Source organism: Pteronotus mesoamericanus, unplaced genomic scaffold (genome assembly GCF_021234165.1).
Source record: "Pteronotus mesoamericanus isolate MK-2021 breed Mesoamerican mustached bat unplaced genomic scaffold, CSHL_Meso_final scaffold_118, whole genome shotgun sequence".
NCBI lineage: Eukaryota > Metazoa > Chordata > Mammalia > Chiroptera > Mormoopidae > Pteronotus > Pteronotus mesoamericanus.
In genome coordinates this window covers 15,407,651-15,429,207 of record NW_026555301.1, presented here as the reverse complement: position 1 = coordinate 15,429,207, position 21,557 = coordinate 15,407,651, and the positions used below count along the sequence as shown (strand labels likewise).

The 21,557-nt window shown below is 38.4% G+C and overlaps 1 protein-coding gene across 14 annotated transcripts in view; it reads right to left on the bottom strand.

Annotated features, from left to right (window-relative positions):
- Positions 1-21,557, bottom strand: part of EPB41L3 (erythrocyte membrane protein band 4.1 like 3) — a 136,735-nt gene that overhangs the window by 81,340 nt on the left and 33,838 nt on the right. For all 14 annotated transcript variants that reach the window (XM_054587392.1, XM_054587394.1, XM_054587397.1 and 11 more), the window contains exon 2: positions 4,812-4,996. In XM_054587392.1, the coding sequence (XP_054443367.1) occupies positions 4,812-4,985 (174 nt within the window). In that variant the 5' untranslated portion in view covers positions 4,986-4,996. The remainder of the gene's footprint in view (positions 1-4,811; positions 4,997-21,557) is intronic.

The following is a 21,557-nucleotide window of genomic DNA, read 5'->3' as shown; positions in this document are numbered from 1 at the left end:
AAATTCATCACAAAGTAATCCTCTAAATCCAGTTCCATTCATTGTAATGATCTAGTATAAGAACAGATCAAATCGGTCCAAAAGCTTTAATCTGCTTTCAAATCACAACAGTCTACCTTGTCCAGGCTAGACTCAGAAATCCAGAGGACATCCTATGTAACAATAAAATTGTTCTTTGAATCCCTCTCCTTGGAAATCTCTCTATGCACTGCTAACTACTTTTTTACACCCCTCATCTATGTATTAAATGACCAACCACAAATGGTATTAGTGCAAGTTCAAGTCATGGGCCAGACTACCATTCTGCTGGCCTACAAAAATAAACACTGACAGTCCAAAGAAAAATATGTTCTGAAATTCATTTCAGGCCCCTCAAATAAGCATGAAATTTCTTCTCTCATGAACGTACCATTGTTCTGGTAGCTAAATGGACAGGGGCTCCAAAGTGAAGACAATATTGACTATCATTTCAACTTTTCTTCTTTATTAGTCTCTATAATATTTAACACTCTAATAAAATCACAAAGTTATTTTTCAGTATATTTATTTCGGATTTTAGGTATAGATTCCTGCTTTTATGATGGCATTTTCTATCTTGTTTTACATCCAGAAGATTGCAAATACAGTCCTTTCCTCTACTACCTTGCCCAGGAATTCAGACAAAGTCTTGAGACATTCCTAAGAAGGAAAACAAAACAAAACAAACAGATAAAAAACTACTTGCTGAGTGAAGAAATCAAGAAAAAATTGAAAGAAAAACAAAGCAGGAAGGATCACAATACCGGACATAAAACTGTATTACAAGGCCACAGTAATCAAAACAGTCTTGTACTGGCATAAGAACAGACACAGATCAGTGGAACAGAACAGAAAGACCAGAAATAAACCCATGTCTCTATGGTCAATTAATATTTGACAAAGGGGGCAGAAGCATAAAATGGAGTAAAAAGAGCGTCTATAACAAATGGTGTTGGGAGAGCTGGACAGCGACATGCAAAAAATTGAAATTCAACCACCAACTAACACCATACACAAAAATACACTCGAGATGGATAAAAGACCATCTTAAATATGAGTCACGACACCATAAAAGTCCTAGAGGAGAACATAGGCAGTAAACTCTCAGTTATCCCATGCAGCAATATTTTCACCAATATGTCCCCTAAAGCAAGGGACATAAAGGAAAGAATAAACAAGTGGGACCTCATCAAAATAAGAAGCTTCTGCACAGCTAAAGAAAACATCAGCAAAATGAAAAGGGAACCAATTGTATGGGAAAATGTATTTGCCAATGATACATCAGACAGGGGTTTGATCTCCAAAATATATAAAGAACTCAAATGACTCCACTCCATGAAGACAAACAATCCAATTAAAAGATGGACAAAGGACCTGAACAGACGTTTCTCCAAGGAAGAGATACAGAGGACCCAGAGACATAGGAAAGGATGCTCAGCATCACTAGCCATCAGAGAAATGCAAATTAAAACCACCATGAGGTACCACCTCACACGGGTCAGAATGGCCATCATAAACAGATCCACAAACCACAGGTGCTGGCGAGGCTGTGGAGAAAAGGGAACCCTGGTACGCTGTTGGTGGGAAAACAGACTGCTGCAGCCACTGTAGAAAACAGTTTGGAATTTCCTCAAAAAGATAAAAATGGAACTGCCTTTTGACCCAGCAATTCCACTGTGGAGATGATACCCTAAGAATCCTGAAACACCAACTCAAAAGAACCTATGCACCCCAATGTTCACAGCAGCACAATTTACAATAGGCTAGTGCTGGAAGCAACCTAAGTGCCCATCAGTAAATGGGTGGATCAAAAAACTATGGTACATTTACACAATGGAATACTACACAGCAGAAAGAAAGAGCTACTACCCTTCACAACAGCATGGATGAAACTGGAGAGCATTATGCTAAGTGAAATAAGCCAGGGGGTGAAAGACAAATACCATATGATCTTACCTACAAGTGGAACCTAACCAACAAAACAAACAAGCAAGGAAAATATAACCAGCAACATTGAAAGAAAAAAGAAACCAACAGAATCAAGAGGGAAGGGGAGGAGCGAGGAAAGGGCAGGGAAGGGTCAAATCAAGGAACATGTATAAAGAACCCATGGACAAAGCCAAAGTGGGGAAGGATTGAGGGAGGGAGGTAGGGGAGGGGAGCAGGGGAAAGTGGTGGTGGGAAAATGGAGACAAATGTATTTGAACAATAAAAAAAAATGAAACAAAAAAAATTAAAAAAAAAAAAAAAGAAAGGAAAAATTGAATAAGCAACTTCAAAATCCAAAGCAACTGAGAAGGCCGGCCCAGCTAAAACAAAAGAAAATCTGCTGTGGTAACTTGGTCCAACTGTTGACTGTGAATAACTGTCAACAGTTGGATCAACTGTTAGTCTTTCCGTATCAAAGCATTAAAATAGTGCAAAAAAAAAGTCATAAAACATTAATTCTGGCCTTAAGTTAGTTTAAGAAATTTCGTAACCTTGAATTTTATATTAATAACTATAACACATTTGTTAAGTACTTCATAATTTACGTAAGACTTTTAATTTATATTTCATCTCATCATCAGCAAAGTCAACAGAAGCTACATTTTTATTTAAATTTTACCTGGAATCAACCTTTGTAGTAGGAAGATGAAATTTCACTTTCCCTCTACTAAGATAAAAGTACCTCTGTAACAGAATACACCTTCTAGGTGAGTTCTATATCAATACCAGAATCGTCATAAACCACCAATGGTCAGCGGGACGACACCTTTCCATACACATGACACACCCACCCATCACTGCGGCTCTGAAGCACATAGAAGGGCAGACCAAGTACTTCAGAATGAAATGTCAATCACAGTCATACAGTGCACTACAATTTAAAAATATCAGTATCACTGAATTTCCTAAGATGGCCAGGGGACTACTTCAAAGGATCTAGAAAGAATGTAAAAAGAAAGATAACCAGGGATCCTCTTTCATGAGGGAAAAAATGGTAAAGATAACAGGTGAAGTCCCTTTCGAACAATATCCCAACAAATAACCTATTGGTAATAAATTGATAAATATCTTAACCCATGAGTTTGTATATATTTAAGATTACTAAATGATCTTTAAAACTAAAAGAAAGATAAATAAAAAATGTCAATATCAACTGTTTTAGCAAATCTCTATTCATTTAATCCTCCTAACAGCTCTGGAATGTGGGTATTATTACTCTCAGTTGCACATGAGGAGAAAGGAACAAAGCACAATGTCAACAACCTTTCTCAGGGTAACAAGACTAGTAAACTAGAATTCAGGTTTTAATCACTGCTAACTATCCAAATGTACTTTGTGATGTATCTCAACAGAACTGGGTCCCTAGTGTGATTCAAAGAATTTTAGAGTGGAAGAGTCTTAGGGAATTATCTTTTCTGATCTCTTCATTTGTAAGTAAGGAATTGACGCCCCGAGGACTTGAATGTTTCCAGGCTACTACAATACTAGGGGAAGACACAGGACTAATTTAGGTCTCTTGACTTTGCAACCAGTCACCTTTCCCACTAAGGGTTTAACATTATTTCTCTCATTTTGTTTCAAATATCTGACTATAGAAAATACAGAATATTTAATCATACCTGGGTATAGAAACTCTTCCATCTCTATGATTACCCCCCACTTTCATTTTTATTTCCATTCAGAGTTAAGAAGAAAGAATGAAGAAAAGCCAGCCTAGTTATTTTAAATTTCCGAAGATTTAAAAACAAGCAAACACTACCACCATCAGTCCTCCACAAAAACAAAAGGGAAGGTAAAGGGACATCACGAAAACAATAGCTCCATAGATTTTGCTTCACAAGGGTAAAGACTAAGCCTCTACTCCCCAGCACTAAACAGCCTGGAACAGACAGAGAATCTATTTATAAAACATGAAAATAAATGTTATTCTCAATACTATTATAAAGCAAAACTTAAATACTATGGGAAAAGAAATAATCAGGTTGTGAACACGTATTGTAGCTTCATGTTACAATAATGTGTTCTGCCTTTCAAAGAATTTTACTAACATGCTGATTTCAGGTCTCCTCTCACAGGGTCTAAAATTTCTAGCTTGACACATACACATCTGACCTATGAGAAGGAAATCATTTACAGGGGACTCTTGACTTCCTTACCACATGTGAGCCAGCACTCTTAAACATGTGGATTCCAGGCCTAATGTTTTAAGCCAAAGACATTTAAACATGGATTCATTCAAGGCCCGGGTTTAGACCATGCTTTATATTTAACATGGAAACTTTTAAAAGAAGTATCCACATTACATGTGACAACTGATATATGCCTCGTATGTAACAGAGTTGAAAATATACATGTACAAAGGGAAGGGAAAGAGACTGACCTGAACATCCATGAAGAGTAGCTGGCAACATTTTGAAAAACCAAAATAGCTTTAACCCCCAGCTTGAATAAAAATCAAGAGCATAATTAAAGCCATCAGTGTGGTGTCTAGCCTTCCTGTAAACCCAGATAAAACCAATAACCTGGTATCCAGATTTCAGTGTGAGTTTAAGAGCTTTAATCAAATGAAGGAGTTACCAGGCATGGCTGTGGAATGTTATTCATTGAAAGCCTTAAAAGAGCACCAATTTTCATCTGCCTGGGACAAGAAGGGGCAAAGCAGATGACCCCTCATAGTTCCCTCTAGTGCTAAGAGACCAAGGTCAGGCCAAACTCTGAAAAAGCTCAGTAAACATTCTTCAATTGGTTTTCTGGGTGATGCCAGCCACCGCAGGGGAGCAGGGCAGAACGGTCCCGGGGCTCACCTCCTTTTTCACGGGGGTGCTGTGTGCCGCAGCAGCTGCGAACTGCTCCAAGGCCTGGCGCTGCTCTTCGGGCCCCGGCTGTGCCCCTGAGGGCCCTTGCGGACCTGCCGCCTCCTGGGCCTCGGCCTCCTGCTCAGGCTTGGATTCTGAGTCTGAGCCAGATTCAGTTGTCATGGTTGATTGTTCTGCAAGCAGAAAAAGGAAACGTCCCATCACTGGGTGCAATTACCTTTCCTAGGCAAGAACACCAGGATGCAGAGAAATGCTAACAATCAAACCATGATACTACTACACACAACTAACAGACGACTTGTCAAATTTACCATGAAGACGGGTGCCTGTGAATAATCCCAAATTAACATTTCACTAGAAGTAAAAGTTGATTTGTAATGATCACAGGTTTTAGTTCTATTAGAGTTTTGACACCAATGACTCTAAAATGACACTCCACTAATGCCATAATAATGACATAACAGATATATTTAATTTCAGAAAAATGAATTTGCTGTATCAGCCTAATATATATTTTAATCTCTGGGAAGGATGACCTAATAATGAACTGCCTATTCCTTCTCAATTCCCTTTCTCCTTTCCTATCTCTAAAAACCCTGCTCTGCCTCTCCCAGCTCCTGAATCTCTCTTTCTTGCATGATCATATGCCTTTCTCTTTGATTTCTCATTTGAACAACTACTGCAACAGAGGCTGGTCCAGTGACATGGAATGTGTCACATACTGGACAAGCACTGGCCATGGCTGGAGGGAAGCTGGGCAGCATCACCTCTCCCTCCCTGACAAGTCAATTCTCATAGGCTTCTTCCTGGCTTCCTTCTATTTCCCTTGAATTTTGAAAGGGAACTATCGCATAAGAAACTCAAACAGCAGATCTTAATTCATAATAATCTGCTCTTACATCCTGAAAAGACTTTATAAAATATAACCACTATCTTCTAAGCAGTATGTTCTGCCTCAGTTTCTGCTTCTGCTAAATGAGGGAACTGAACATGATCATAACTAAAGAAGTTATTTTCTGTTGTTACTTTTTCCTCTACTATTAGACATGCCATTTTTTAGAGCTGTTTTTCACTCTAAGTGGCAACAGAGCTGTTCTGCCTATGGTTACCATGTCATTCTAAATAATTCCTTATCTTCGGTATATAAGAATTACCCCCAAAACAAATACCTCAGAGGAATGTCATATATTTTCCCTTCCTAATTACAATTTTACAGTAAAAATCTCATGAGCAAAGGGCTAGTATAATGTCTTAAGCAAATGATATATACATTAGTGGAAAGTAAAATTATGCAAAATAAAACTCCATGCTAAAACTATTTAGTTCCCATCTTCACAATACACATTGGAATATGTTTAATAATTTGAAGAAGAGGAGAAACATCACAAATAAATACTGATCTACGTTATAGACTAAATACTGTATCAGTGCTTCTATTCAGGATTACTTTTTACAATCACCAGTTATTCTTTCTGTTGAATAATAGATATACCAACTTGACATGTGCTCAGTTGCTCAAAATGTATGTAAATATCAGATCCAAATTCAGAGCAAGATAACAATCCAAATAAAACTAACGCACTGTCTTTTTTCCTCTTACATCACATTTCAGGTCTTTAAGCAAATCTTGAAAGTAAATAGTATAAAACAGACACTCCCCAGAACCCATTTTCTCCATTCCCCTTTTACTAACTAAACTTTCAGTTTTTGCTGGTACTCTTCCACCCAGCTCGAGACCACAATGAGTTGTGTCCATGCAACCAAACCTGACCAATGAGACAACAGAGAAAATGTATTCAATATTTAGGTCATTGTCATAAAGACAAAGCCACTGGCCTTAGATTCCCCTTTCCCATTGGCTGGAAATTAATGACTGACATGGTCCCCACAGACCCAGTCATGGAGGCCCCAAGTTCAGGAGGATGCAAGAGTTGCCCCTTTCAGCCTGGGTCCCTGGATGACCCCCTGGAGCACAACACACCTGCTCTGGATTGTTACATGAGGCAGAAATCAACTTCCATCTTGTTTGAGCCTCAGTACACTAGCTCACACCCAATCTAATATACATTCCACAGACTAAAATTCTACTAGTCAGACTGCAGTGCTTCCCATCTTACGAAAACAAAGTAGCCTTCCCTTGACCTCATGTCCTCCCTCAGCTACTTCATATTTCTCTGCTCATAACTTCTCAAAAAATTTCCTGTTGACCCTTACTGTCTTATACTTCCTCACTTCCCCTTTGCCACCACTCCTGCCTTACTCCATTCGGTGGGGGCTCTTGTGGTCAATGCAATGGACCACATACTCTTGTCTGTTCTCGATTCATCTGACCTTTAGTAGTCCCTGCCTTGTGATGAGACTTTCCTTGTCAATACGTTTTTATCTGTTGGGATTCAGAACTCACCACAGTCTCCTCCTTTTCTCCCATCTTTATGGATACTCCTTTTCATGCTCTTTGACAAGTTTATTCCTTATCCAACCTCTAAGTATGGGAATGTCCCAGAAAACTCCATTCTAAGACCTCTTTTCTTCTCTCTCTACATTCCCTCCCCAGCTTATGATACCCTTTCTCAGTGCTTACAATACTTTCTATAAGCCATTGACTTTCAGATCCATATCTCTAGTCCAACCCTCTTTCCTAAGCTTTTAAAACAAGTATGCAACTTTCACTTGACCTTCCTCACAGGTATCTGTTGACTTTTCTCTCCCAAATCTGTTCCTTCCCGCATCTCACCTCAACAAACAGCAATGCCATTCCTTCAAGCCAGAGTTTCGTATGTCACCCTGGCATTTTCCTTTCCCTTATCTTCCTTATCTAATACAGGAAAGGTTTGCAAAATACATGACTTTGTAAATATATTAAAAATATGATCTTCCAAAATACAACTAACTCTTGAATAATTTCGGGGTACTGACCCCCTGCCGTGGTCAAAAATCTGCATATAACTGTTCACTTCCCAGAAAACTTTTGTAATTGTCTACCACTGATCAGCAGTGTTACCGATAACACAACTGATTAACATATATTTTGTATTTATATGTATTATAGACTGTATTCCTACAGTAAAGTGAGAGAAAAGAGAATGCTGAGAAAGTGCATTTACAGTGCTTTACTGTATTTACCAATACTGTAAGTTTTCATCATCTATTTATAAGATGAATTGCCTCAGTACCTATATAAATATTGTCTTATAGGATATAAAACACTGTAGACATTATACTTATTACCAGCACTTAAAGACCAAAAAAAGGTATTGTGGAAAAGAAGTTCACACTTATTTATAGATATAACAATTCATGAATTGATAATGAAGAAGCAACAATATGACTGCTTTATGGCAGCTTAGTGTACTCGATACAAAATCTCCAAAAAAAAAAATTCTCCCATATCTTTATTGAAAATAATCCACACATAAGTGGACTCATACTTTTCAAATCTGTGTTGTTCAAGGGTAACTGTATATCTTGACTTGAGTTCCTGCCACTGAGGAAGTCATCAATTCTCTCCTGAATTCTTTCAACAGCCTTCTTTTCACTGCCTCTATTCCTGCCCACCTCACTTCTGTATGATCTTCATAAAACATAAACCCTTTAACAGCTTCCCAATGTGCTTGAAATTAAACCTGAACGCTTTAAGTACCATGGCCTTCAGGGCAAGCCAAGGCCTCCACTCCCTTTCCATCCCCAGCAGCAGCGCCTACCCCGCTCTCCTGCAGTGATCCAGCCACATGGTCTCCTTTCAGTTTATAAAGCACAGGAAGATTTTCTGCCTTAAGATTTTTTAGACATGCTGCTCTCCGTGCTGAGAACGATTTTTCCTCTGCTCTTCACGTGGCCAATTCCCTGTTGCTCAAGTGCTGGCCAAGAGACTGAGAGACGTGTCTTCCCTTTTTACATGGTCATTCTGTTTGTGCCCAGTTGTATCAAATTTTATAATTACCCAACCTTCCCTAAATGACCTTCCCTTACACTCAAGGGTGGGAATCCTATGTGTTTATTCCCCAATAAAACCAGTACAACAGCCCCCCCGACCTGCAGTGTATACCCAGAGGATGCCTGAAACCATGGGTAACACCGAAACCCATATATACTGTTTTTTAAATACACACATATGATAAAGTTGAATCTGTAAATTAGGCACCATCAGAGAGTAACAACAATATGAATAAAATAAAACAATTATAAGCATATACTGTAATAAAAGTTACGTGAATGTGGCTCTGTCTCTGTCTCTCTTTTGCTCTCTCAAAATGCCTGATCCCCGAGACAGCTACTAGGGCAGGGGTGCACGTGGTGCAATGATGGCACGGGCAAAGCAACGATTCACGTCACAAGCAGGATGGAGCGAGCTGTCCTCACAACACTCAGAAGAGCAGACAATTTAAAACTTATGAATTGTTCACTTCTGGAATTTTCCATTTGATATTTTCAGATCACAGTTGACTGTAGGTAACTGAAATCACAGAAAGTGAAACTGCACATAAGGGGGGACTCCTATTATCAAGACAGTACCTACAACACAGTGGTATTTCAGTAACTATCATGGGTGACTAAATAATAAAATCAACCCCACTATTATGTCTCTGCATTTTAAAGTGCAGTAACTCTTCCTTAGAGTCTTTAACCATTGTAATATCTCTCTTAAGAGGGTACAGAGTAGGTCTTTTTATGTTTTATGGAAAGTAGACCTCAGTTCAACTTTCTGAACCAAAATCTCCGTACAAAGGAATAGACACTATTGGTCTATTCACAGTCTAATACTTTGATCAATAGACTGAAGAGCTTTCCAAAAACAGAAAAAGAAAATCTCTAGGTAGTTTAGAGGATATCTATAAAAGAGTAACCAAAAAGTCACCAGATCATGAATTTAAAAACATAAATGACTACTAGAAAAAGTGTATTTTAAAAAATACTTAATTTTTCTTAGGACAGTTCTTGCACATAAATCATATTATTTTTAAAAATTTGGATGCCTTCAGTAGGATTCTTTATTATGTGTATTTCATCAAATAACAGCTATAACAGTAATTAGAGGTCAAAACTGTTACAGATGCAGAAAACTAGAATCATGTATCAAAATATAAATATTTCAGTTCATTTCACTTTAAAATCTATGTATAATCTTTACAGTATTTATAGTACATGAAAATAATCAGCAGCAACTATGTTGCCATGTGGGTCCTGGGTGACTAACTTCATTTTTTAACCTCCTACTTCCATAAATCAAGAGGTTCAGACCTGAAATTAGTGATGTAGGTGAGGTAGGTGTGGGGGACAGGAGGTGGTGGAAGGGGTAGTGAAAGGCAACAAATTTCCAGGTCACCTTTCCGTTCAAGCCAACCAGTCTGTCACCTCTTTCATCATCTTCCAATTCCTTACTACTTTCTAAATCTACAGAGTTTATACACAAATGTAGTTATAGTATATACACATCATGATGATGCATTGTAAATTTTAAAATGTTGTCATATATGTGTTAAAATAGAAATCTTTCTAAACTTACGACATTAGGCCCTGGACTCTCTATACATGAATTAAAAAGGCAAGTTTAATAAAGAAATACCCCAATTTGAGTTTCAGTGTTGTTATTCTAGTCATGAAACCATTTTGCACCTTCTTTTGTCTCTAATTCCATGACTCCTGAAGGCAAAGAGCCAGCTCTACAAAAGCTGAATAAAAATGCAAAATGGATAGAGCTCTGCAAGCACCTATCAACTATTTAAATAAAATAGCGTATCATTGTTTTCTACCTATGAATACGCTGTATAATACCTTTACCTGTTATATATCACATAAATCACAGAACCTCAAACCTTAAATAAACTCCTATTGACTTGTCAATCTTTCCTAGGTATACTATTTGTTCAAGCTATATACATAATATAACGAATGAAAAAATCATTGCTGCTTTTTGACTAATTTTAATATAATAAAACTTCCATTGTTGTTGAGAGAAAGTAAAGTAATACACCTTAAAAATGTAAGGCTTTTAAATTGTGGAATCTCACTGGAATCAATATTTAATTCCACATATCTGAAAGGGAATCAGTTCATATTGTACCTGTGAATAAATGGTATTGACGACCTTCATCAGTAAATTCAATTTCAAAACTTTTTTTAATAGTCTTCCTCCGTAACCACATGACAATATAAGACAGCAATAAACTGATTTTTAAATGCCAAACAAAATCATAAGCATCTAAATATACTACTTCTAATTTTAATCATTATTTTAATCATTTTAGTGTGTACCTCCAATCTTGTCCCCAAATGCCAGAACATTTTTTAAAATTAGATTTTCGTGATATTTACATTGTCTTGGTTTTTCTTTTTCTGATATTCATTCCTTGCTTTCTTGGATGATCCTTGATCCTAAAGTCACATATTTCCCTTTCCAACTCATTAAAGATTACTATTTTCCAATGTTCCCTTTTCTTCTCCTGATAGTATCACTTTGCATTAAACGTAGCTGTTTATTATTTCAATTACTGCAAGTAAACACCATCATTTGCAATCCCAAATAGAAAGTGACACAAAATACTTAAGAATATTTAGCTTTGGCTTGAACTGGCCCCTTTTTAAAAAATACTAAATTTACCTCATTGTGTTTGCATAATCTAAAGTCTAGAATGCCTAGAAACTCCAAATCTTAAAAGTTAGGGTGAGGACACTCATTAAATATGCTGAGGCAATGGCAAGAGTAGTCCCTTACTTTTTAAGAAACATAAACTGTGTTTCATTATGCCTCTCTCAGGGATGTATTTATTAAATGATCGCCCAAGCAAATGGTAATGAGCTTCAAAGGCAGCATCGTGTAGGTGTAAATGAAATCATATTCACAATTCCCAGTTCATTTCACTTATAAAAAATGGTCATTGTCATGCATTTCAGGCTTTGTTCCTTTTCAGCTTTAATTTTTTGTTCCATTAAAGCAAAAAAAAAAAAAGTCAGTTTGTCCTATCTTTTCCACTCAGAAATAGCTAAAATTCCCACCTCATAACTAAACTAGCTTCTCTATTCAAATTTACCTACCTCTCTTGCTGATTTAAAAATTCAGTGGTATTTTATTAAAAGACATAAACCTAAGACAGTGTCAAAATGCTTAATATAAATCAAAATGCTTAATATAAATCATGTATACAACACGATTCCTACAGAATACCATTTACCTGCCTACAGGAATGTAGATCTACAATGGACAAATTTTTTAAAAAACAAGTTTTTTCTTTTTTATAATTCAAATATAAATATAAAGGAAACAAGGAGCTAGTAGACTGATACATACTCACTTAAATATTTATAACTACTGAATCCTATCCATCCGTCCACTAAAAACCATCAACTGCAAGCAAATGTCAGAAAGATAAAAGGAATACCGGGAGGGAATAAAAGCTCAGAAGTGCCATGATGGGGCAGAGCCCTGCAGGGCCAGGAGGGCACCAACCAGCCAGGAGAGATTGTGTTCTGGCCTCTGCTCTGCCGCATGCTCTGTGACCTCAATGGAATTCAGCTTCCCTTTCTGTTCTAAGATTCTAAAATGCTAGGATTCTTGAGAACCAGAGACACTGTTGTAGTGACAGCATGTAATCTAGGGAAATTTCATCCTCTGAGTGAAGACAGATGCTAACTGACCAGCTCGAAGGGCATAAACACTGGGGCAGGTAATCGCCGGCCCTGTAGCGAGAAAGACAAGCTCCCATGGCACAGGCAGCAAAGGCTTCCTTAATTGAGTCTATATTGAGGTTTTATCGTTCCCTTAAATGGTATTTTTTATCCAGATAATCTGAGAAACCTGAAGGAAACACTCTTAGTTTACTCAATACATTGGAAAAACCTGGTTTATTTTCAGTACATTGTTAGTTTTTTAAGTTGAAAAACATTTAGATCTGTGTTTAATAGATGCAGTTTTGTAGATAGATATGGAGATTGATTATGTAGGCATCCACCGTATTGATATGTATTCCTATTTCTATATATCTTTGAAATACCAAGAATATTTGGTTGTTCCTACAAGCTCCCAAGATGCATTTCAATAAACCAAGCAGCAGCTGACTCCCTCTCTGAGAGAAGAGGGGCTCGTGCTAGTGAAGGGTGGTAAGAGCTTTCTCTGACAGCACTAATGACAGGAGAGGCAGGGTTCCTGAGGAGACAAACCTACATGCAAATTAAGTCTGTAGAAAGAGTGTCAGAAAAACCAGTTCAGGACCTGTTTCTGGGTGTCTGTATTTTCATCATTATGTTAAAAATAAAGAAGTTCCCAAACCGAGATTCCTGAACTCCAGAGGCTAGAGAAGGAGCCCGCGGGTGTGAGTTTACTTTGACATTTTAAAGGAGAATGCTCATTTAGCAATGATACAGCTGCACATACTGACCAAGTCTCTTTGCTTTTGGTTGGATATTTATCAGTTAGGGTTAGAAATACTGGCTACATCACCTCTTCATTCATTAATATGTTCCTCCAGCAAGCATTTCCTGAACAGCTGTTCTGAAACCCGGGGATACATCAGATAAGGACAACCGGGTCTCTGCTCTAGTGAAGCTTCCTTTCTAATTGAAGGAGAAAAGGAAACAACATGTGTCAACTACAGATAGATGTTGTTAGATAACTCAGTCTAAAGTAGATGGGTGGCTGCTTACATTGGGTGGTTAGGGAGGGCTTCTCCAAGGAGGGAATGTTTAAGCAGACACTTGAATATGAGGGGAATATGTGGCATGACAATGGGAGAATATTGCCCTCCAGAAAGACAAGTGCCCAGGCCCTAAGGAGGAAATGAGCTTGGCATGGTGGTCAGGGAACGGAAAGAAGGTTGAGCAAGCTATCCAACAGGGGAAAGATGAAGTCAAAGACCTGAGGCTGGGGGCGGGGGGCTTACAACCTTGGTAAGCCAGTTTCTGAAGCTGGATTTTATCTGAAACACAATGAAGTATTTAAAGTAAGGCATGATAGGGTCATGCTGATAGTTCTAAAAGACTGCCCTGACTTCTGAGTAAAGGAGCTGGGTGGGCGCAGGGAGGGCAGTTAGGCAGCTGGCTACGGCAAAACGCTGGAACAGGGCAGTAGAAGAGAAAAGAAAGTAAGTGATGCCCTACTAGAGCATTGGAACCCCTGACTGGAGCTTGGCGAAGACAAGGAAAGGGAACTGAGCTGGTGGGGAAAATCTTCTGTAAATTTTATGTCTCATAAACACAGGGGTCCCTAGAGGTGGGAAGATTTGTGCAATAATGCATTCTCCAATAGGCAGGGAGCCCACCAACAAACAAATGTCAAGTTTCAGTAGTTATTCTTCTAGGTAGTGCTCCATCACTTTGAACACAGGAAGTTATCAGTGACCCCGTATGTCATCAGCAATCATTTTTAAAAGCATCCAATTCAGAACAGAAGCTTTATTGATAAAGAATGTATTCTTGTGGCTTAAGTGACAGCTCCAGACTTACACACACGCATGTACACAAACCACAGATAAACACTAAAAGTTTTCGTCTTCTATTAGTATATAGTAAGTTCCTGGAGTTCATCCGAAAATCTAAATAATGGCTTAACGGTCTCTGTATCGATATGTTCCTTTCCCACATAATCTGGCAAAGAATTTTAGTCTCCCTGAGATTTTAACATGATTATTACTGAGATGCCATCATTATCAGTAACTTGAGTAGATCAGACTCCTGCTGGTGCTATTAAAGGGTTAAATTTATACATCTACCCAGTCCCATGTGAATCCTATTTTTACCCGAGGGTGGACTAAAAAGATCCACCTCACAAAGCACAAAGCAGTGTTTCCGCACATAATATTTGCATTTTTTCCATGTTGACAAGCACTTTAGTGCATGATTCAATATACAGCAGAAATACTTTTAAGAACTGATCCTGGGAGAGGAAACTGCCAAGGGTGTGTGCGTGTGTGTGCACGCATATGTGTATATACATATTTCTTTTTTCAGTAGTTAACATGAATACTTGTTCAGTTTCCTAATGGCTCTGTTCATAGCAGTTCATCAGTGTTCCCTGTCACTCAAACAGCGTTCAGAATCGACTATGATTTCATTTCCCCGAGACATAGGCACTCCCATAGTTTTCTCTTGGCATTTTAAGGAAAAAAAAAATTCAAAATGGAAATTTCAGAGTGCCAATGATTTCACCTAAGAGCAGGGTGTTCCGTGCTTACGTCAAACTGTATCCTGGAAAGTAAGAAAATAAGCTAAAAACAGCAACTATTTTTTTTCATTTTCTGTTAACCATTAATCACCCTTTCTAAAAAAGAAGCTGTTGTTGTTGTAGCCCCAAGGTGTAGATCATTTTCCAAACATGGCATATTTGCTTCTTAACTAAACTCTCCACAGATATTATAAAATACTGCCCATGGTTTCCTAAAAGAAAAGTTCAATTTCTAAAATGCAATGGATCCTCATGAGTTGGACAGCTAATTTCTCATAAACCTTTCAAGCTTTAATAATTGTTTTAATTAACAATATGGTGCTTGTGAAAGTAAAGGAAGTTATTCGCGGGGAACACACAAACGTGTGGCGCTAGGACCTACCACTACATCCTCTCACACAGGCTCGCCCCCGCCACCCTGACATGGGTGTTACCTCCACCGGGCAGACGGGGACAGGAAGGTGAGCAAGTCAGTTGCCCATGGTTAAATAGCAGGTAAGCACAGAGCCAAGAATGAAATCTGAGCTTCTGTCTCCAGTAACAAAGCTCTTTCTTCCATGCAAGTTCGGCCCTTTGGTACACCAGAAAACCTACTCTGAACCTCCCATTCCTACTTCAGAACTGGACAACTTTTATGTTTTCATAGGATCATCTATAAGTCCACATTGCTAACATGCTACCTTATACTTCTACTTAATGTAAGTCAAACTTTAATAAATTCAAAGTTCTATAAAATTACATTTTGTTTTAAAGACAGTTTTTTTTCTATTTACCTTTAAAAAATACAGATATAAAACATTATAACGCTAGTTTCTTCCTGTATAAAAAGAGGTTTCTAATCTAGTGTGAGCCTTCAGGATTCTATCCCAAGTTACCATTTTATTCCTGGAAAACAAAAAAAAGAAATAAATGATAGTTGTTGCTTCTAGAGAAAATATGAATGGTACTGACTCTGCTTCTAGATTCTCAACAAGTTATAACTTTTCACTCACTGGCTTTAAGACTCAAATGGACAAGCCTAAATTTTAATTAGTTCCAACTTTGAAGGCATTGTTAGTGGAAGGCCTCAAATTGAAAAGAGCCAGTAAAATGTTTCAAATTAAAATGATGAATCCCATTGCTTAAAATGTTCCAGGAATTCCAGAGCTAAAATCAAAAGAGAGCAAAGGGATACAGTATTATTTCCTCTGCATTGCTGGCCAATCCTCTCTCTGAGAAGAACTTATTAGCAATAAGATTTCTTTGGCACCTTAATGCAGGAGCATATTTTTCTATTACCCAACATCTGACTCTACATCTGTGAGAAGTGAGGTGTGAACCATAGAGAGTGAATAAATTAAAACAGTTAAGACTCTGTACACTAATCTACCACTGAATAAGACTTGCTGTCTGACATTCTGAAATGGGTCTCTCCCACAGAACTATTCGTTATAAAAATAAGGGAAAGGTTATGGCTACAACTTCAACCTCTGCACCTTAGTGAGGGGCAATACACCGTCACCTGGGAATATCTGTCCGAGAATCCACACTGTGGGTTTCTCTTTACAGGTGGCAATACCACGGGGTTGAGGTCAGCCAGAATTACAATAATGGCTGTCTAAAAAAGACCTAACACAAATACCTGTGCTCTAAACTCACTGCCTATCCAGGAAAATGTTGCATACAAATAACTGATGAACAAATGAGGGAAGAGTTTGTGTTTCTGAGTCTCTTAACATAAGACAGAACAGCAGGTCTCACGTTTATCTAGGAGTCCTATAAATTCAGATGATCAGCCGAACACAGATCTGACCTGGCCATTTTCACATCTCAAGTTTTTCTCTCTGTGGCTAGCTCCTAATGGCAAGCTTCATGCGGACATCCCAACTACTCACTAAGACCTTTCAAGGACCAGGAAGGTAAGCTGCCTGTGTTTGTATCATGCTTCTAAAAGTTGTAGGTGGTGAGTCTGGAAGACTCACACAGCAGGAATCATGCAGGATCAAATCACTAAAGAAATATGAAAAAAGGCACTTCTATTGCTAAGAAAAAGAAATCAAATATATGGGAAAATTCCAGGCATTCAATTATTGTTTTCATTTAATTCTTTAAAAAAAAATCATACCAAGTAACCATTATTGGTAGCCTAGGGGTGATTAAACATATAAATCAATGAATAATTGAATATATCAGCCTCATTTAAAATAAATGTGCCCTAAGTCACATGCATACAAATGATGTCTTCAGAAATCAGATCCAATTCAGTCCGGTCTCTAACCTTCTGGCAGCTTTGTAAAATATGCAACAGTTAATACCTCTCAACTCTTCCCCATGCAGAATATGCTAACTTTGATCAGTTTCCCTTTTTAATCCTGTTGTCTTCTAGGATATTTCTGTATTCCAAAGCCAAAATAATAGATTTTGATTTCTCTCAATTCCAGAGAATGGAATCTTTGCCACCCCACAATTAATTACTAAGTGTTCACATCTCTTATCACAGCTCTTACAGAGAGAGAAATGGGAGCTCCTCTGGCATCCTGGATCCTTTTATACTTTACAGGCTGTTGAATTTTTTCATCCTTCAATACACATCCGAGGTCAAGTAATTATTCTGTTTTAACTGTAATGCATCAGCTTTCATCTGGCTACCAGTAATGGATGAAGACTACAAAGAATGTTCTTAAAAGATCTCACTGCCACACAAATGAGCTGCTTGAGAATAGTGCCTGTCCAGTTCTCTGAAGGAGCTGATAAGAGGATCCTTTCCTCCAGGGCTGCACTTGGTGCCTGGAGCACTGAAAGGGTTTCCCGTTTGCACCGCAATCCCTTTGTAATTAAAGCTTAGAGGACTGGCTCAACTACCATCTTCCCTCCGGCGTAGACAAAAACGCAGCCCCAGGTTAGAGTTGCCTTTAGGGGTTGAATTTCCCACACACAAAATGTACTAAAAAAGACTGAACAGCCACAGGTGTGATGTATCATTTATATTCTTTTTCTATAATTGCCAACCAAGTCAACAAACAGCTCTTCCAATTTTTAAAAGCACATATTTCCAGTTCAATGGGGATTAACTTAAAACCCTACAGATAAAAATAAATTTGAAGAAAAACTGCAAAGCTGAAAAGCACTTCGTCTTAAGATGTTTTTATAGGTTCCTTATGGTCTAGGTTGTTTTTTTTTTAATGGTTTAATCACAGCGAAACTTGCTTCACTTCCTGTATTGCTAATTTTTTAAAATTACTAAACTTTTCACAATGAAATTAGTTTAAAAATTTTAACTCATCTATTTAAAATAAACAAAATAGATCTGTCTATAGCTGGAAGCTTTATATGTATTGGGTTAGCCAAAAAGTCCATACTTTTTTTCTTAAAGTAAAATAAAAGACACACTTTTCATTTTCACCAATTGTTTTATTGATTTGGATATTTGCAGTATGTCGGCTATCTCCTGCATGCCATAATGTTGATTGTCCTCAATTAATATCTCGATTTGATCGCTATCAACTTCCAACTGGTCTACCCGACCATGGAGCATCACCCAGCAAGAAATCTCCAGTGTGGAACTTTGCAAACCACTTTTGACATGTTTCATCAGTCACAGCACCTTCTCCATACACTGCAAAAACCTTTTTTGTGTGTGTTTCGGTTGCATTTTTACCTTTCTTGAAATAATAAAGCATCATATGCCAAAAATGTTGCATATTTTCTTCCATTTCAGTATTAAAATGACTGCATAAATTTTGGTAAGGTTTCTTTTTTTAAAATGCACACTGATATGACAGCTGTCACAATACAATCAAACAGAATTGTTTCAAATGAAGTTAAAGACAACTAAGCGCTACTAGAGCCACCTCACAGAAAAAACCAAACTTTTTGGCCAGCCCAATAGGTAAGTTAAGGGAGCCACACCAATTTCTCACTTTAAAACTCTTGCCTTCAGAAGGGTCCTCAAAATGTCAGGGAAAGGGGTGCTTACACCCTCAGCGTAGCCTTGGGCAGTCACGTTGGGAAGATGAGAAAAACTGCAATGCAAAGATACGAAAGTGAAGCTGGGTTAGGTAAGAGAGGATGAGGTGGGTCCTCACACATTTACCGGGGAAACTCTTTACTGGAGAGAATCACACAGATTTAGGGCAGAATGAGAGCTTCCTGAACTCCCACTGGTGCTCCTGACCTAGAGTAGGAAAAATGAAGGGTACCGAGGAAGACACTAACTATCCCCAGAGAGTAGAGCAGTAATGCTTTCTGATGGAAGAGATGGGCTCGCAACGGAGGCCGCAGAGGTGGAAAGGATAATGCCAACTACTAACCCGAGACAGGCTGTGGATCGAGCCCGGGGTTTTCAACATCCAGACTCACCACAAGAAGAAATACTTAAATAATAAACCAAAATGTTTCGAGTGATCATCTTTGGAGGGCCAACTCTGTCTTTTCCAGATTTTCTACAAAAGTATTATTATTATTATCAGAAGAAGGCAAATTAAGATATTTCTTCTTCAAGATGTATTTATCTCTTCTTTTAAATACTCTTTTAGCAAGGTCACTTTCCTCATTTTTTAACTTAGTTTTTGATTTAAAAAGATTAATTCTAATATTTGTTTTAGCACATGTGACATATGCCTATTTATCTTCCACCAATATAATGGGGTGCTGTCATTCAGTGGGCGGATCAAATCAGGGAAGGTTTAAGAGGAGCAGAAGATGATACTTAAACCACTTGGACAGGGCTCTGGTAAAAGAGCATTTGCCCCAGACCTACCTGTAGGTGTAGAGATGCCTGGGTTCCACCCCTACCAATTGAGTCAGAATCTCTGGTGGCAATTCCTGGGCACAGGTAATTTTTAAAAGCTACCCTGGGATTCTAAAATGCAGGCTGGACAGAGAGCAGTGGGATAGCATAAGCACCCAGGTGATACTTAGACTAAAGTTTTCTAACTACTGGCCTACAAGAAAATTAACAGTCCTAAAGCTATTGAGCGACTGCATTTGGAGACAGAAATGACAAGTAGATAACAAGGCCTGATCAAGGCCATCAATTTGTGTTTCTTTTGATTACTGCTACAAAATCAGCCAAGCCATCTCACTGCTTTTTACGTTTCGTAAATTTATATGCCGTTTTGTTTTTGGTAGTAGGTGCTAAAGTTACATGCAGACTACATGTTTTTGAATGTTAGCTAGATCTTCACTTCAGTAATATATAATGCTCATTACAAGCTTTATGTCACAACAGATATGTTCTTCCATCTCAGTCATGCTCAATCTTTTTCACAATAGGATGTTAAGTAATAAGTGGTAGAAAGAGTATTAGTCACATATTAGTAATGATTATTGCTGAAAAGAGTCTGGGAACAGCTTCCTTCCTTCATGTTCAGACTGTCTGATTTCCTCTTCTTTCCAAAGAAGCACCTCCTCTAAAATGAGTATGAGACTGACAACCTGCCTGTTGCACTACGGAGCCAGGTGTCCCTGAAATGGACTTCCAATGAGGAGAGGACACTTAATGTCCTAACTAAGAACTAGGAACACAGAATTTTTAGAGCTTGGGAAACGCCAGTTATGGAAAGAATGAAAAAGAGTAACGAACTAAAGACACAGATTATAACCTTTTCTCTATTGTTTTCTACTGGAATTTGTCACCAGCTAGATTTTTGGGAAGTTTGAAGTTGAGAGCTATTTCTTTCTAAGCAACACAATATTTTCAGTAGTTCCCTATCCTTTCCTTCTCCCTGATAAAGCTCTAGGGGAAGCCACATCCTAAGCTGTCCAGACTCTCAAGCCTCACTTTTACTCCCATAACACAAGCTTCACTAGTCATGGTCTACTGAATGGTGTGTAGTTTTCCAAATGCTCTACGCCCTTGAATGTGGGGCCCTGGGTCTAGAAGCTTCCCATTCACCCACTTTCTCCAAGCACTTACGCTTCAAAACTCAGTTCTGACACCACCTCTGAGCCAGTGAGTTTCCCTGCTCACTCGCCAGGTTGATCCTTTTGGAATGTGAGGTCTGTCCAGAAAGTATCCAGCCAGCACCGCACAAAATAGAGACATTTTTTGAAGAAGATACAAGAAACACTGTACATAGGACAATGACTCCTCAGTCCCCTTCAAAGTAAGCACCTTTGCAGTTCTCCCAATCACCATCAGCTGCCTGTCATATTTTCTGGAGTCTCACTGACGGCCTGAAATCTCTTCCCTTTCAAAGGTGATTTTAATTTTGAGAAAGGCCAGAAGTCGCAGGTCATGAAATCTGGGTTGTAATGGTGTCTGAGTCACCTGGGTGATTTGACGTTTCACCAAAAAAAACTCCGCACAAGACGTGATGCCTGAGCGGGCACACTGTCATGATGAAGTTGCCAATCACTAGATGCCCATAGCTGCAGCCTTCTGAATCAACAGACTAGTTTCTATGTTCAAACTTAAGCAAAATTTGATGCAGACTTGTTGCTCTACTCAGTCATTGTGAATGCAACAGCCACACAGTACACATGCTCACTCAACGGCATCTACCGCCTCCACTGGCTAGTACAGCGAAGCCGTTATTGTTCATGCATGCGCATTCCAGCTCACTCTCCTTGGGTGCCAGGTTGCATCAATATGGCGCAAA